The sequence below is a fragment of the Phasianus colchicus genome, chromosome 15, assembly GCF_987193195.1.
Source record: "Phasianus colchicus chromosome 15, bPhaCol1.hap1.1, whole genome shotgun sequence".
NCBI classification, from domain to species: Eukaryota; Metazoa; Chordata; class Aves; order Galliformes; family Phasianidae; genus Phasianus; species Phasianus colchicus.
Genome location: NC_143450.1, coordinates 13,420,077 through 13,438,554, shown reverse-complemented (window position 1 = coordinate 13,438,554; position 18,478 = coordinate 13,420,077). Strand labels below are relative to the sequence as shown.

General features: G+C 50.4%; 1 protein-coding gene across 1 annotated transcript in view; it reads right to left on the bottom strand.

Moving 5' to 3' along the window:
* FAT2 (FAT atypical cadherin 2) overlaps window positions 1-14,620 on the bottom strand; it is a 51,925-nt gene extending 37,305 nt beyond the window's left edge. Inside the window, exon 1 of the mRNA XM_090151110.1 lies at window positions 14,576-14,620. Within this exon, the coding sequence (XP_090007236.1) occupies window positions 14,576-14,620 (45 nt within the window). The remainder of the gene's footprint in view (window positions 1-14,575) is intronic.
* Window positions 14,621-18,478: the final 3,858 nt, after the last annotated feature.

The following is an 18,478-nucleotide window of genomic DNA, read 5'->3' as shown; positions in this document are numbered from 1 at the left end:
CACCCATGATTAACAAGGATGAAGCTTTATTAGGCAGCTTTGCAGGGCTCGTTAAAGGATCAAGGCCTGCTCTTTTCAAAAGCTTGGTGTGTGCTGCTGTGTGTGCATGTAGGGGTTGAGGCCAAAGATGAGCTAAATATAGGTGCATATATTTCCCATAGATATCCCAGAAGATCTTTATCTAGAGCTGTTTCTTCCTCTTTTAAATTTAAATTACATATCAAGTACCTGCCAGTCATTTGGCACATTCCTAATTTAAACAGGGAAGACTTGTTTTTCCAGACACTTTTTCAAGACTCATCTCTTTAAAAGCCAGAACTAGTTCAGTTTATAAGTCAATTCGAATGTTAGGAATAAGTTATTGGAGCCTAACTAGCAACGTGTGTCACATTCTCTCACTGAGATGAACTACTGATAAGCACAAAGCTGTATATTTGGTGCTCCATTCGAACCCCTTTTTCCTTGGTAGGCACGTGCCAATCACCCAGCAATCTCACTGCTGTAGTCATTGAGAGAAATGGTCTCAAACTGAATGCAGCAAGTCCGTATGAAGTGAAAACATCAGAGTAAGTTAATGCAATCTGGACTTTCCGTAAGTGACAAAATTCAGACTCTTTTACGGCGACATCATTTCACTTCTAGAAAACACATCATAGTCACAAATGCACAAAGAAAATCACGGAGCACGAGGATACAGAAAGGCACGTTGTTCCTTCCAAGGAGCTGAAAACTATGTTCTGAAACAATCTGCTCATTACTTAGCAGCGTCTAAGAGTTTGGCAGCATGTAGGGACTTGCCTAGAGCTGCTTCCTTCCAACATTTTCAACTGCTGAACCTGGAAATAAAATGTATGCATGCTGCGTGCGCGTGTGTCTGCTAGGACTGGGAAGCAGGAAAAGTCACATACAATTCAGTAGAATAAGACAGCAGAATAAAACAGCAACAAAAATACAGCGTTGTTTCATGAACAACAGAGTTAATGAAGCCGATCATTTTGTATCTGGGCTAATTGACTTTTTAATTCAATTGTACTGAAATGGCAATGTGAACTCATCTCTTATAAGACATCAGAGAACCCACAAGGCAGAGACGTTATGAACTCCACAACCACAAGAAGAGCCAGAGCTAGAGAACATGCCTTCCTGAACACCAGCAATTCCATAAGGGAGGATAACCTTGAGCAGGGAGTGGGTTTTCTGGCATTTAACAAGATGCAAACACTCTTCTGAAACTCTCCTGGAATGTCCTGAACCTGACTGCTGCCTATAGACTTCCTGACATCTAAGAAGGTCTCAGCTCGTGTTGGTGTTATTCCTCTGTGGGGACATTAGCAGGGTTATACACCTCCGTCCAGTTAATTGTTTTGCAAAACCAGTTATGACCTCATGTTTCTGAGAGCTTTGCTCTCAATTACGAGCTGGGCTGAAGGCAGTCAATGGCTTCAGCTCTTATTATGGGGGATGGAGATCAACAACACAGACAGGGCGTGAGGCACAAGCCTTGTTTCCTCTGGAAATAATCTGAAAAAGTGAAAGGCACAGCCAGACTTTAGGGAGAATTTTCTAGCATGCAGCACTATCAGCTGTTGATGTCTAATAGTTTCTCTCCAATGCAGGACCCATGCCCAAAGCCCCAACATTAGCATGTCCCTTGTCTACACCTCCAGTGCTCTGAGATGTGTCATTTCACCAGCTCTACCTGGAATACAAGCTCAGCCATTAGACTTTCTTTCTAGGCTCAGAAAGCTGTGTGGTCATTAAATCTAGGTTTCTCTAGCATCTTTTCCCTGCCCACTGCCTCTTAACAGGCAGAGACGACATTGCAAATCCCCTTCTCCTTTCCCATATATCAACCTTCAGCTTTACCAGCTTCATATTCATTTGGACCTGGAGATTACAAGGATGTGTAATCTCATTCGTGGCACTGAGGGACGCGGTTTGGTAGGCATGCTGGTAGGTGGATGGTTGGACTAGATGATCTTAGTGGTCTTTTCCAATCTTAACAATTCTATGAGAGTGAGCTGCTGGTGTATAGATCATCTTGGTGGTGGGAGGAAAGAGGAAAGAAGAGAAAAGACCTGTGGGATTTATTAGAAAAATATAGTAAACTACTTATTTTCTATGGCATGGCTGACAGCATCAAAGATCTTATCTGTCAAGCTCATGAGGACTATTGCTAGAAAGCCCTCTGACAGGAGTGTTGTACCAATTGCCTTTAATTTGTCTATGCATCATGATATTACAAGAGAAAACTTCGAATTTGAGTTTGCAGGCATCAAAACTGGGTGAAAGAAGCTGAAATACCCTCCCTCAGCCCCCAGCCATCATCCCAAGGGATGGCATACTTCCACTCTTGCTTCTTGCCCAGGAATGAGAGGTCCTTGCTTCTCTCTCACCCAGCTCCCTTGGGCACAGACGTCCTCCTGGAGCTGGGCGCTGGAGAAAGCCCCTCACTGGAATGGAGCCAGGCAGGGAGGGCATGCTCTGACTGGGGGAGATAGCAGTGGTGGTGATTCAGCCTCCTCCTAATCAGCAGGCGACGATCTGAGAGCCTCGAGGGGCTTCGACCTCAGCCCTGTAGATGTAAAGTACCCACAGAGCCAGTAAACACGCGCTGTATCTCTGATCGCAGCCTAAGCACGCGTCTAAATTTAACATCCAAATTGTAATTCTCTGTCAGAGACATGCCCAAATCTGTTGGTTTGAAACGAAGGAACAAACACAGCGTTGAGGTTCAAAGCGCGTGTGGGGGGCGGTCGGGGGACGGGCGCTGTGGGGGGCTTGGGGCAGAGCATGGCCCCACCAACCAGGGCGAGTGGATGGTGCTGGGGAATGGACCCTGGGGACCCCTGGGGGCTGCGGTGGGGTTTGGCCGTGCTGCAGCCCAGTGTTGCAGCCTGCCAGCAAGCAGGTGTGGCCCCAGCCCCACCTTCTGATCCCCTTCAAGAGGAACATTTGAAAACAAGCAAAACCCCAAACACAAAACAAGCCAAACACACGAAGAGCAGCATTCCCCTTGCTGGCTGCAGTCAGAGCTTGGCCTAAAGTTTTGGGATCAGAAGAGTAAAGAAAAATCGTCATTTTTTTTCTCTCAATTTCTTCCTTTGTTTCTTCATTATAAGAAACAACCTCTCACATGGAATAAATACCCATCAAAAACCAACCCTGAGCACACCAATGCCTTGGAGGCTGCCAGCACTAGGAGCAGAGGGAGAAGGGAGATTGCTCAAATAGACAATGCTGGGGCAGTTCAGATCTGGGTGTGGAATTTAGTGGTCACAAAATAATAGAAATGGAGAGCAGAGGAAGCACGTCCTGTAGGATAGTGGGCATGAGGCTTTGGGAAAGAGAAGAGGCAGTGGACTTGTGTTATGTGGTCGTTGGATTTGATGATCTTAGAAGGCTTTTGCAACGGGGCCCTATGATTTTAGGAGTTGGGGCACTGTCTTTCCTGAACTGGAGGGTAATGGAGCAGATGGGGTTCATTAGTGGTCAGAGCAGTCTGAATTATGGCTGACTTCTGAGAAGGGTCAATCAGAAAGCAGTCGACGGGGTTTCTATGTTGGAAAGTCACAGGTTGTAAAACCTGCTTGTTGTATGGATGGTGATCCATGTCCATGAGATGTTCTGATTCCCAGCATCAAAATAACCTACATACACATTGCACTTGGACTGTGCTTGGCTAATGCTTACCATTTTTTCACTGTGGCAATATTGCTGGGATCGGGTCCTCCTGCATTCGGTGCCTTGCAGTTTTGGTGAGCTTCCCCAGGTCACTAAAAAGCCAGACCCATGGGGTTTGCATTCTGGGGCGAGCTTGGCATTTTTTGAACTTTTTCTCTTGGACTTTGCAAAACAAACAAGCCCACCCCTTGCTAAGTCGTGGCATGGAGCTGTTCCCATGTTCTCGGGTGCATTTCTCTCAGTGGGAGTTGAGCCTGGACTAGTGGCATCCACTGTGCTTAGTTCTCCTCATTTGGTTGTGCAGAGGTTGGTTTTGCAGTGATGCGGAAGAAGTGCATCCTGGAGGTGCTACACAGGGACAGAAAACAAAGGAAGACTGGCCCTGAAGGTACAGTGCTCCTTTCCTCAGCGTATCTCAGGGTTTTCCAGCACCTGTGGATGACTTTGGGAGGGCTGCCATTGGCGGGACAGTTCTGCAGCAGCATGCTCAGGGATGATGCTCACATGGGCAGAACTTTTTCCTGGACTTGCAGATTTCACCAGGGTGCAGCCAGGCCATTCCTTCCCCGTCTCACCTTCCCAAGCTCTAAACACCAAATATTGGTCAACCTTGATGGGATGCTCAGATCCAGGCTGGTTCTGTGGATCTCCTCCTACATGGTGCCTCCTCAAGCCAGCCACTTGTCCCCTTCCATCTGAAACATCTCACCGACTGCTTCATCCTCGTGGTTTTGTCCTCCTGCTCTTCCTGCTGCATTTCAGGTCCCATTTGTCTTCAGCTCCAAGCCATCTTCTGTCCATGAACAAGGCAACACCTAGCTATGGAGCCAAAGGCTTTCTCCTGTCCCTTTTCCATGTCCAATGTATGATTTTCAGCCAGTGCTCTGTGAGGAACCTATGGAGAGTCTGATTTTGTAGTGTTGTCAGCACCAAGCCAGGTAATGCCTGGCTTTGACATGTCATATAGCTGAGATTTCTCTGTCATTGCTGTAAGCCTCCAGGAGCTCATCTGTTAGGCACAGGACTTGAACAGGCTTGAGCTTCCCGCAGAGTTATAAGGGTCACTGATCTTTATCTGCCTTGGCATTGCAACATCGCTCCAGAGCAAGAGTTAATCACACAGCTCCAGGGATGTACAGCCCTCAGTGAGGGTCTGGGATTCCTGGAGGAGGACTAAGGAATGAGGGAACCTTGCACCCTCCTGAGAGCAGGACACATGGAGACACTGCCTGGGACTGCTGTAACTAGCTGGGAGTCCTGGAGGTGCTCATTGCTGAATGGGGTTCTTGGTTGGAGTCATGGATCACAGCTGACTGCAGCCCTGTGGCTGTTGGCACCTCAGATGCTGGGTCCAGAGGAAAAGTCCACACATTCCAAGACAGCTCCTTTCCTGTCCCCTGGCCAAGCTGATCTCTGGTCCCTGTACTCTGTCAATATCCTCCAGCTACAGGCAGTGCCCCCATTCATTCCTGTCCCTGGGGTTGGAGCTGAGTTCCCTTGACCCACACCTTGATGCATGTCCTCATGCTCAGCATCTCGACCACCCAGCCCTTGCTAAGGGCTGGCATTGCTTTTCTACTGGCTGCTGTCCCACAGGATGTGTGACACTGAGGAAGTTGACTTGCTTGTGCCATGGGCAGGTGGGGAAGCATCCTTATGCATTAATCCTAATCCCCCTTCCTTTACACTCCTTGCTCACTGGTGGTTCCCTGCCCACACCAGATACTTTCAGTAGGGGTAAACCCTACCCACAGCACAGAAATTGCCAGTGCACAGCCAGGAAGGTGCTGAGTGGTGGCTCAGGAACAGCCAGGCAAGGAGGAGGGTACAGCAGATCCCACTGGTGGCTCCGATGGGGTCTGCTGCCCATTGCTGTGATGCAGTGGCTGGGAGGTGGGATGGAGCTGCTGAGCAGGGAGCACAGCCCAGGCATGTTGGCACACGAGGCAGCCACATCCTGCCAGGCACTCACGTGAGCATGCCCTGACCCCTCTGGAGCCAGGACTGTGCTGCTCTCAGGGATTCAGTTCCCATGGAAGCTGTTAACCATGCACCAATGAGTTGCTCCAGCAGACGTGCCGTGACCATCAGCACAGGTTGAGAGCCACCAGGGATGCTGGTCACACTTTTGATTGCTTGCTCCTGACAAAACCCATACTGAACCTTTCACATTTTCCTTCTGCTTGGGATGCAAATCATCTTGCTCTGATAATCATTCCCTTGCCTTCAGAGTGCTGAGGTAAGCGGCCATAGGAGACCACATCATCGGTTCTCCCTGCCACTTTCTAGATCCACTGGCCAGCTTTAGCCAAAGTTAACAGATAGGTAAAGATTTGAAAGGAGTTGGGTTTGCACGAGCTTGTGAAAATCAGCAGGAGAGAGGAGAGAAATCCAAATTAGGACTCCCAGCTGGAAGAAAAGGCTCTAATGTGAGCCCAACCCCATTATTAGACATCAGAGAATCCACACAAGAGTGAGTGCCCCAGGCAACCAAGCTTCATGAATTCTGCTGCTCACAAAACAGCTGTTTATTTAGGTGCTGCAAAGCCTGTGAGATCTTTTCTAGGATCCCAGCACACGGCTCCAATCTGACCCACAGGAGATATTGACCGACAGGAGATATTTGTCTGGGTTGGGCTCAGCTCCCACCTCAGCCCATGTTTGAGAGGTCCAACCCTGAGCTGTTTGACCATGGGACACCTCACACAGCCTGCCAAGGACACGGGCTGCATCAGCTGAATGCCAGCAGTCCTCCGATGCCCTTGCCACTCTTCCCCATTCTGCAGTGGCCAATGAAATGTGTTGGGAAGGAATCAGAGCATCTTGGCGCCAAGAGCCAGGTGAGGACCATGTGCCCACATGGCTCAGGTCAGGAGCCCAGCACTCAGTGAGTCTGCACCACTCTGCCCTGTGGCACAGCCATGGCCACCACCCCTCCTTCTCTCCTCCCAGGCAATTCTCATGCATTTGCAGACCAACCCTGCTCTGATACAGAGATCTGCTCCTTCCTCTGCCCAGCGCCCTGCTGCTTCTTCCCTTCTGGTGCCTGGAGGAGAGCAGGGGGAGCAGCTTTCAGCTCTCCCTGCAGCATCCTCAGCTCCGCTGCCATCTGTCTGCCTTGTGCTGCTCCTTCTTTCTTGTGCCTTCAGAGGCAGCATAAGGACACAGAGAACAGCATGAATGAGCCGATTAGGGCACGATCTTTGCTTGTAAAATGATGCTGATGCCTGTGCCACAGAATTTCCCTGCAGCAGACATATACTGAAAGCAGCAAGATCCTCCCAAGCCAATAAAACCCATTCAAAGTCTGCCCCTGGCCCAGGGAGCTTGGGCGCTCAGCAGAGGAAAGATTAACCCCTAGACAGGCATGTTTGCTCTCATTGTCACAGCATGTCCTTGTCAGCACTCGCTGCTCCGGACTGTGTGTCAGAAACACATTTCTGAAAGATCTCGTCATCGCAGCACCTCTGCCGAGCCCTGCACTGACACAATGGGGCTGTGACACCAGCACCTGGTGCCACCTGCACAGCGCTGGTCCTGGGTTAGCCTGAGCCATCCCAAGCACCTATTCATAGTGCACAGGCTGCCTGAGTCACAGCATCAACCCAAGGTCCGAAATAGCCCTGTGACACAGCAATGGCCAAACAGCCATGCTTGGCCATCTCTCTCTAATTTCTCCCCCAAAACAACACCAGTTTTGATGTTGTAGTGGAGGAGCCTGAGATATGTGCAGTGTGGTCTTTCTGCTTTCTAGCCCTAGTGTAAGAGCACCACTGGAGCAGCTGTTGTCCTTCGGCTCTTGTGTTGAACAGAGTCCACTGGAACTACCCATCTCTGGAGGCATTGCCCCATCCCTGAAGGTGTTGCCCCAACACCACGTTGGATGGGCCCTAGGCAGCCTGATCTGATGGGGGGCAGCCAGCCCATAGCAGAGGGCTTGGTCTCTGAGATCCCTTCCAACCCAACCCATCTATGATTCTATCACTCCAAATGGATCAAAACCTTGTCTGAAGCCAACTATACTTTTGGCCTCTGCGATACCTGTGGCAATATGTTCCCAGATTTAATTACGGCCTCTGTGTGGAAGAAAAAAACTACATTGCTTGATTTGTTTCAATCCTTGTTCATTTCTGAGCTACAACCCTTCCTAGCAGTCCTTGCAGCTTGCCCCTCCCTGGAGCTCCCTCTTCCAAGAATTAGGAAATGAAGTTTCTTTGCTCATAAACCAGTACCTACTCCATTGCCAAGGAAAAACTGTGGTTGAGGGAAAAAATCACTTGCTCAGCAGATCACCTCGCTAATAGACAATGGAGCTCCGGTGTTGCCAACCCAGTGAAAAAAAAATAGCGGAGGGTATTTAATCCTCTTACACTTGTGCATGAGACAGAAGTGAGCCCACTGCTCCAGATTGAGCTGCATACTTCACACGTGGCAAAAAACAAAGGGAAGTGCACTGAGCAGGGAATGCCATTTCTGCAGCATGGAGGTGGCTGAAACGATCCACCAGCACTTGCCTGGAAGCAGTTGGCAGGAGCGTAGGATGCAAAGCGCATTAGTTTCTAACAGATGTTTGATTCCAGGTGTTATGCCTCCTTTGAACTCTCCCTTTGCTAAGAATGATGTTTGTTTGGAGGGCCAGGAGACGCGCTGGTTCCTGCAAGCGTTCGAGTTTGAAACGTGCTCATGGAGTAGGGTTGGACTGGGGAAAGGGCTCAGGGAGGGCAGATCCCGCTCGTGCCTGCGGTGTTCGGGGCAGGGGCTGAGCCTGGGGCTGAGTTATAGAAGCTGAGGAACCCTAACACTTATCAGACAGGCGGATGTCCCTGAACTGACCCAGATAAGGAGAGGTGTGCTGCACATTAGGAAGAGATAAGGGTGCACCGTACAAAGCCTGGTGTTTTTTTGCCTCCCTGAATACCGCGACAGCCCAGCCTTCCCCAGCAGCCCCACAGCCTGTTTGCTTTCCGCCCGGAGGCTCCGATAACCTCCCGTCTCCGTGGTGCTGCAACAGCTCCTGCCATGTCCCATGGGCATGGATGGAAGGGCAGTGGGCTCCATCCAGCACACGCCAACCTGCTGGCCTGGGCACTCCCTGAGCTCTGCAGCCCTGCTGCCCCCTGCACACTTTGTAGTTGGCTCCAACTTTTTAAAGAGAGTTTTATCTGGCGTTATATCGTGACCACTGATCTTTGCCCCTCTGCAGCACAGAGCTCCACTGAGTCTACCTCTAACTCTTGCAGGGGGTGATTCCCCAATAAGTGCCCTTTGGAAGGGCCTGGTTTGCCTTAAGCACCCAGCTCTCCCTCCCTTTTCACCTCTTTTCTCAACACTGCATACATACACTGGACATAATTCCTGGAGTTGGGCTTGTAGGGAGGTTCACGTTGGTTTGCCATCGCTGATGGCGAACAAAGTTGTTGTGATGCAAAGTGCCCATACCAGCATGCACGCTCCCAGGTGAGGATGGGGTAGAGCCTGGGGTGCATGAGGCTTTCATTTCACCTCCCAGGCTCTGCTGCTTGCTGTGGGGGACAAGGGCTGACCTGGGACACACCAGCACTGTGCCTGCCCCCGGGGATCCTCCAGGATCCTCCTGGTGTGAGCTGGCTCAGAGGGGAGCACAGGGCAGGAGGAGCTCCCCAGCAGGTGAGGCTGTGTGCAGACAAGAGCCGTGCCCACAGCCGGGCGCCATCACGCTTCTGCAGAGCTCATCCCTCTGCTCCTGCAGGAGCCCTGCCCTGTGCACACACCTGGACGCTTCTGTGCTCAGCTCTCCTTCACCTTCTGCTTGGTGATGAGGTTTTCACTCTCTCCGCTCACAGCCCACTTGCCCGCATTGTGCTCATGTCTCCCACATAAGCCCGGGTGCAAACTCAAGCAAACATACCTGAAGATTTCCTGGCTCTGCCTGCAACCCCCCATGCTACAGCTGCTAGATGAAAAGCAATCCTTTTCCATTCCAAAGCCTGATTCTTAGGATGGAGCAATTTCCAGTCAAAGTTACTCACATGCAAAAACAGTTTCACAGCTAAATCTCTCCATCCTCCATGCCCTCCTCCATCCCTGAGTCATTTCAACTTCCCACACCGGCGTGCCTTACCTGTTGCAACAGGAGAGATCTCTCCTGAAGTTTACAGCCTCTCTGCCCTTGCTGCTGAAATCCCCCTCCCGCAGCAGCACCTCGCCAGCTGCCAGGGGTCCATGGCGCTCACAGAGCAGAGGAGAGGGCTGGAAGAAATTCCTGCAAGAAGGGATTTTTCTGATTGAAACTCCGGCAGCACAGGTTGGGAGCAGCGAGGGAGAAAGTTGGAGGAGGTGGAACTGCCTGGCTGGAGAGCCAGCCCTTCTGTGACGGGCTGGAGGAGGAGGGAGAGGAGAGGCATCGCTCGCGCCCTCGCTGTGGAGTGAACTTGTGTGTGTGTGTGTGCGTGTCAGAGCTGGGCAAGCACCCAAACCTTAGAGCCAAATAATTGCAGAGCTTTCTACTCTTAGTTTATCCCATCGCCATGAAATCAAGGACCTAGCGCAAGGGGGGGTGGGGGGAATATGTCAGGTAACTCCCTCCAACACACCTGAAAAACCCAGAGAGTGTTTTTAACTAGCTGCCAGGTGGGTGTTGCGAGGAGGGATGGGGAGAAGGAGGTGGGGGAAACCTGAACCTGTCCTCGGAGCAGCTGCGTGCGGAGAGGCACTTTGAATGTTGTTGTTGTTTGTGTTGGGGGAGCCCCCAGAAAGCCCAGGTGCCGCCAAAAAGCCCCCGGGTGCTCGGTGGGAATGGGAAGGTGGTCCTTGTCCTGAAACGGCAGGAGGCAGAGAGGGAGGCAGCAGGGAAGCAGCAGTGCAGGGAGAGCAGAAGCAGATGCGTCTGTTGCATCCCAGCCCAGTTTTCTGGCATGTCACCTGGAGCAAGGACAGCTTCAGACCTCTCTGTCCCTTCCCTTCCCTTCCCTTCCCTTCCCTTCCCTTCCCTTCCCTTCCCTTCCCTTCCCTTCCCTTCCCTTCCCTTCCCTTCCCTTCCCTTCCCTTCCCTTCCCTTCCCTTCCCACCCCATCAACCCTCAGAAAATACTGATTTCTCCTCTTTAGATTGCAGTCGGTTTTGAAAAGATGCCCCCAGTCAGCAGGTCATGAATCCTCTCCCACTGGCATGGCTTTGAGTGGGACTTGTCTCAACCTAGACATTGGTGGATTAAATTATGGGACACAAAAGCACGGGAAAATCCATATGATTTCATGGTCCAAATCCTAAAACACAGGAAGGGTGGGCCCATGAGTTTGGATACTTGGGGTTGGCAGTGAAGGTGAGTCAGAAAAATCTGCTGAAATTGCAGAAAATGCAGCTTTAAGGTCACCAAAATTCTTTAGAATCTTCAATCTAGTGAATAGTTTGGACCAAGAATCAGAGAGGAAATGTCTTCCCGAAGTGTAGATAGGGGTTGCCTCGGCTGGGAACTGATCTGTCAGCTTCTTGCTCCTCATCCTGTGCTACAAGCTCCTGCTGGGTGCTCTCCTTACAGCATTTTAACTCCATTTGGAAAATGATTTGGGTTTCAGGCTGATTGTGCCCTTCCAGAAACAGTTTGGGTTGAATGAGAAGGCGCATGAATTCTGCTGGTTTTATACACTCAACTTCTCCATTTTTCCAACTGGTGTAGTCAGATGACTTGCAGGGAACTTGAAGAAGCTGTGAGGATTATGAAAGTGATAGCAGATTTAATAGTAGCTTGAATGTGCCAGTCAGCTCATCATGACAATGGGCAGCCAGAAGTGGGTGGTTCAGAAGAGTGAAAGGAAAAGTTCCTCCACGTGGCTGCATCTTGCAGCCATGGAAGGCAAGAAAATCTGGTATTGGTGGGTAGATTCCAATGGGGCTGAGACAGGGCTCAGAACAATGCGTGTATTATATTTAGACACACCAAGCTACAAATGAGCAAACCTCCAGCTTCAGGGCATCAGCTGATTGCTGCAAGGGTTGCTTGCATTTGGAGCCTTTCACAACTGACCATGTGCACCACTCCTTTCTCCTGCATCTGGGGCCACAGGTCACTCCAGAGACCACAGAGCTGGGGGCCTTGGTCTCATCTTGTGAAGCGAGTTGGGAGCTATCAGCTAGCAAGGATGCAGTGCTGTTTTTCATTGAGGCAGGAGGTTATTGTGCCACCCACAAGACAGATGTCTTTTTTGCACTCCTTGCTTTTACAGGTGGTGACTGGAGCCCTCTCTCAGCCTCTTTTCTTCACTGCAGTAATGTTGATCGAGGATGCTGGTGCTTATGGAAAAGCCATGTATCAGGCAGAACCTGAAGAGTGGTTGGGAAGAAGCTTAGGGTGTCTTTGAGATAGGCCCCTTACAAAATACCCACAAATGCCCAGTGAATGCAAAAGCCACTGGCAACTCCACCTCATAGCCAGCAGACTGGGAGCACTGGGTTTTCCTTTCCACAGCAGGGGCAGAGCCCTGTTAACAGCCTTGTTTGCTGTGGAGGGCTGCAGGGAGCTTGGTTCCCCTCCTCAGAGAAGTGCTCTCCGGTTACAGAGCAGAAAAACATCAAAATATATGATCTCAAGTATAGTTGGAAAAAATAGATTGCATTTTGGGGAAGCAAATCCTGACCTGGAAAAGGACTTGTGCCATGAGGAAAGAAGGCAGAAAGATGGAGCTATGCATGATGCCTGGCTTTGCCCTGTGTACTGCTTCACGCTGCTCAGACAGTAAATCAAACAAGCCAACAAAAGCCTGTAAGTGGTGTCAACATCTCACCCCGCAGCGGCTCTCAACTGGGAGCTTGACTCGGTGGGTGCCACAGGCATGGGGAATGTCTGGCTCTGCCACCTCACTGTCGAGGTGCTCCTCTCCCTCTAATCACAGCAAGAGATTTTGTTTCCTGGTTCCTCCCAAGATCTTCAGCTGATAGCACCAAGACGTTCAGCTGCAGGTTAGATGCACGCAAGGCGTTGTGCAGATAAGCGGCGTGTTGGGGCTGGGTAAGGGAAATCACCACGGGCCTCTCTGGACCAACAAGAAACACTTACAGGGTCCTTGCTGCCAATGGCTATGCCTACTGGGTGCCCAAGCGATTAGACCTGCCACCTCCTAAATGCGTGCTGTCCTCTGTGTGGCCTCAATGGACATGGGGTCAGGGCAGTGCCATTGAGATGTGGCACTGCAGTGCTTCTCCAGACCCTCATGCCCTCAGAAACAGATCCCTTTCTTTGAGGGCGAAATCCCTTTATCATGCAGGGTGCTTTCTAGATGGACCCAGCTCCCATTGCTCTTCCACAGTGTCTGATTTGTTCAGGCCGCCTTTAAATCTACACCAAATGTCCTCTCACCGTGTGCCAGGATAGGAGGGCCTGAGGTGAGCTGTTTCCTGCAGGGACAAACACCTTTTGTTTCCCCTTTGCAGAAGGAGATCCAATCTATGGGTCTGGCCTTTAAGCCTCGGTATCTGCTGCGCTGAAATGCTCCGTGGGTATGTTTGCAGGGGAGCGTGCAGGGACTTGCTAGGGAAGGGGCGATTATCTGCCTGGAACAACAGCAGCCTTTTCCCCAACAAGCGGGAGCTTGTGGGTGGGGAGGATCCAGAGCTGAGCAGGAATCGGCTGCCTGTGTTTGTGTGTGTGCCGAAACCTCACTGACCAGCATCAGCCATCACCCTCAGGGGGCTGCTCCCAGGTGCCAGGATGGATCCCTTGCAGCTGCAAACCCAGAGGTTTCTTACTGGGAGTCCTTCTCCGTCGCATAGGGAAGATTTAAAGGACAGAGATGTCCATTTTCCTGACTGAAAGTCAACTAAAGAGTGGGAGTTGATTAAAACTCACTTTTCTCGTAGTCTGGTTTTGCTTAGTTGGGTGTCTCTGAGTCCCAACATCGAACTCTGCAGCTGTGCTTGGCTTCCATGAAGCACAGTGTGGATGCTTCGCTCCCTTTGTAGCTGCTCCTCTGAGTGGTACCCAGAGCCTCTGTGCCACAAACCTGGTTCTCACTGTGAGACTCTGCTTTTTTGGCTGATACAAATTTCAGATGGAATTTCCTTAGAGCATCTCCAGGTTATGCTGACCTGAGGTCTGAGAGGAGCCCATTGATGGGTGGTTGGAGTCAAACCCATTGTATGTTGTTTTGGGGATAGAAGTTAGTGTAATGCAAATATGAACAGTGTTAATCAACCACACCTGGTCTCCTTAGCATCCAGTGCAAGGTGACACATTTTTTATTTTTGAGGCTGAATGCTGGTCAGTCCCTGCCCTTACATGCACAGCAGTGCACTGCCACAGAGCTCACGCTGCAGTCAGTTCCCTGTTCTCCATAGGGTTGCACAGAGCCATCACGAGGCAGAGTACAAACCCAACAGGTTGTAGAGGATGAGAGTCATTAGGTTGGTGTTGATCTTGGACTGGAGTTCAGGTTTCTTCAAGCCTTCTGTGGGGTCCTAGCCACTGCTGTGCTATGCTCCCATTGTTGGCTTCGCCATCAAGGACGACACGCACTGATTCCTACAGGTGCTGCTGACAGATCCATTGCCCCTTTAAAAGGGATGAAGTCATCTGCCTCCAAAGCCATCTGGCACCACGACAAAGTCAGGAGCTCAGGACAGCAGAAGGCTGGGATGCCAGCCCATGGAGGGGATGTCATCACTCTACAAACAGATGGGACCTTGATGGGATGGGGTGAGATGCTGTGCAAGACCCCAGGAGAAAGCGGTGAAGACCTTCTGGCAGGGAGTGTGTTGCAGTCCTACTTTCATCGTGTGGACCCAGTGGAACCCCGTATCCATTCACTGTCTTTCTGGGATGGCATAGGCCAGATCACGGCTCTCGTCACGGGATGAGCTGGTGATCAGCGTGCATCCCTCCTCCCACTCCATCCGTCTGCGCAGAGCAGCATTAGCTCACCCTGAGCCAATCGGCCTGCACCGTGTGCCGGATGGCTGAGCTCATCGTTGGCGGCGGTGGCAGTGACTGAATCTGGCACGGCGTGTGCCTGCGGTCCCTGCAGGGTGGCCGTCAGTCCGCCACGGCCCTGCAAGGCACGGGCATGGGACTTCCAACAGATCTGCCACTGGACCAAAAGGGTGGTTTAATCAGAACAAACTGGGGATGAGAAATCCTGCTGCAGGTGTCTCTGAGGAACGTCGTCATCCTAGCTTCAGTTTGGGGTTTGTGCAGAAGAAAGAGCTTGGTGGGGATAGCAGTGAAAGAGAAGGGAGAGGAGAACATGGGAAATGATTGGGTCTTCAGGGGGTGGTGGGGAAAGAGGACAGAGAACTAAAATTATCTGGAGGGTAAAGAAGTGATGAGAGGTTAAACTACAAGCCCATGAGTCCAGGTGTCCATCCAGGGGGAATGGGCTGTTCAAGGAGATGCCTCTCCCTCCTCATTGACCCTAAACAAGCAACTTAGACTGGGTGTTTAACTTCTACAGTCCAGTGCATTGGGTTGTATGTCAGGGATTACACAGGCACTAGGAGACCAGGATGGGCAGAGCAGGCACTGCCCATTCTCGTTTCACCCCGAGGTCCCCATTACTCAACCAGAAAACTCTTTCAAAATAGAGTTCAATTTTCATGCAGTGAAATAGCTTTTGTTTGTTTTGGTTTGGACTTCAAAATATAGGACCACCAACCCTTTGATTTTGGAAATGCCATTCCTCTCCTGCTTTGTCTAGCTTTGGGAAAAGTCTGTTCTACTCCAGCCCATTGTCTAAAACCTCTTCTCCCATGGCATATCTGTCTGTCTTCATTAGAAACATTAGAGACATCTCAGCCCCAGACTTCCCTGCTCCTGTTTCAAGCCAAACTGTGTCCCGCTTCTCCTTCAGCTTGGTGCTGAGACCTGATGCCCAGTCACACCTGCAGATAGCAAGCCTTGCTCCAAGGACATCATGAAGAGGTGCCATTGTGCAACGGAGCCTCGTACCAGGAATACGATCTGGGTGATGATTATCTTGATACCATCCTCACTGAACCAGGGGAGCCTGAGCCAAAAGAAAAATTTAGAGCTAAACAGCTCTTGTTTACAGGAAGCCAGAGCACAGTGTCTGGGCTTGTACCAGTGTAGCAGGAGATGTTGCTATTGTCTCACACTGCAAAATATTTTGCTGGTATTGATGGATGGTGTGTCCCTGAGATTTCCCAGGGACGCTCTGGGAGCAATTTCCCTCATTTCTAAAGGATCTTGTGCAGCAGCCTGGGGGAAAAAGTGTTTGCTATGGCTGAACTGGACAATCAAGCAAAGGTCACTGGTTTTATTGACTGTTATTTTTGGCCACAATCACTGTAGGCTTTGCAACTTACACACCACGACTTGTGTTGCTACAGATGAAAGCAGGGTCTCAGCCGTGTTGTAAAGGGTGATGGCCACCCATGGGCATGGTACCAGTAGCCCAAATCTCCATAGTTTTGTACTAGTGAACAAACCTACTATCCAAACTCCCACCAATTTCTCACAGGTTATCAAAGGAGAGGGGAGATATTTCTCTCCCAGCAATGAAGCTGTTTCTCTGTGGGCGTCATTACCTTCTATCTGAGTTTACAAAACTGTGGTCCCACGGGCAGAAAGTTGGTAAACTGTTCTGCAGAAGTGCATGAAGAACATCATCTCCAAGGCTTGCCCCGCTCTGGGGCAAAGCAACAACGGAGAGGCAATCAAAATGGCTGACTGCTGTCCAGATGTGGGGGAGGGCTTGCCCACATCTGGCAGGGAGTGTTTCGTGGTGGGAACGGTTTTTCTTTGCCCTCAGCACACAGCTAGGGGCGGCTGTTGTGCCCACAAACAGGACAGTCCAGTTCCCGTGGAGGCAGAAGATCTGTCGGGCCAACTCCATGAGTCAAAGAACATTTACTGTGACCTTATGGTGACAAGAATTGTGTTTGGATCAAACTAGGAGAAAGTTAAAAACAATTGAAAAGTGAGAGAAATGCAGATTACAGAGGCATTACCCCAGAGCTAAGAGTGTATCATAGTGCTGGGGGACACCATCCAGCCCAGTGGGACAGGCCATGAGATCCACCAGCCCATAGGGGTACAGATGAAACTTTCAACCTCTAGGGGACACCTCTAGGCCTGCAGCTTCTCCCAGATGTTTGGCATCTCCCAGTGTTTGCATCCTCTGAAGGATGTGGCAGGACTGGTTAACCTCCTTTACATAGGAGGGGAAACTGAGGCATGCAGATGTTCGTCTATGCTTATGAAGCCAAACAGGGATTATGTGTCTGAGGGGAAGTAGAGGGATGGACAAGGAGTGTGACACTCTAAATTCGCCCAGAAATGGAGTTTCTCCATTTTGTGCAATGACAGGGCTCTGTACCATTGTTGCTGGTTTGGGGCTTTTGCTCTGAAACAGCTTTGAGCCTCCACCCCCACCTCCTCCCCCTGTTTTGTGAAGTTTTGGGTAGAGCAAGAAGGGGCAACCTTCGTTAGGATAAATATGAGAGGCAGTCTGCCAGAAAGATAAATAGAAAAAGGGCTGGGTGAGAGGTGTGGAGGATCCCTGAAGCTGAGGGGCTCTGCATTTATTATCATATTAAGTGCCCTGAACAGCCAAAATAACCTTTTCCATTTTAAGGCACGTACACTTAAAAAAAAAAAAGAAAAAAACACCTTCTTTAATTGCTACACTTAATTCATTAAAGGATTATAGTGAAGGCTAAAGGAAAAAAAAAGTGAAGTGTGACGGGTGGTTTGGCATCCAAACCATCTATGTATGTTTTGGATGTCGCACAGACTCAAACGTGACTCCCCCGCCTGGCGTTCTTGACGCTGTTCCCAGCAGTGCCCCAGAGCCTGGACTACTGGGAGCAATGGGTGTGAGGAGCACGGCCACAGGCAGCACCCTGCTCAGCACAAATCCTTCCCTTCCCTTCCCTTCCCTTCCCTTCCCTTCCCTTCCCTTCCCTTCCCTTCCCTTCCCTTCCCTTCCCTTCCCTTCCCTTCCCTTCCCTTCCCTTCCCTTCCCTTCCCTTCCCTTCCCTTCCCTTCCCTTCCCTTCCCTTCCCTTCCCTTCCCTTCCCTTCCCTTCCCTTCCCTTCCCTATGCTGCAATAAGAAACAAGGTTTATTTATTTTTATTTTTATTTATTTATTTTATTCAAAATGGACTCTGTCTTGATACGGATTGAGCTATAATAATGAACCCAGGAAGCTGGTTTATCCCCCTGTCCCATTTTTTATTTGGGTTCCCAAAGTTTGGAAGCAAGGTTGATGTACTTCATGCTGATGTATTGGTTGAGAAAGGGTTACAGGAAGCAGTGCTGGTGGCTGGTGCAGGTGGGGGCAATTGGGATCTGATAAATGGGAGGGGAGTGGGCCCTGGCTGCTCTGTGATTGAAAGGTTATAAGAGCTAAGTGAATGCATCTCTGATCATTTTTGTCTGATTTGGGCTATGACTGGAATAGTGGCTTTGGAGTAGAGGAAAGAGAAGCATAAGGGTAAGTCCATCTCAGTGGAGATGTTTATACTGGATTCTGCAACTGGGTGCAGTGATACCTATGGGTCCCTTCCAACTCTGTTCTGTGATTCTGAGCTGCCCCTTGTGGCTCAGTGCTAGGGCTTGGTCACGGGAGATGATGCTGTGCTTGAGGAGTTCAGGGTAGTGTGGTTGTTCTCAGTGAGGTTGTCCCATACTGCATGGAGTGTATTGCCTTCCCAAATCAGGGTGGGCTGGGGAAAGGTGTTGCAACCAGTTTCATCCAACTGAGTGCAGATAAGCCCTGAACAAACAGGCTTGTCCTGAGGCCATGGCTTGGTCTACAAGACCTGAGCATCTCCTGCACATGTGGAGCCTCGTTTTCCCCACTG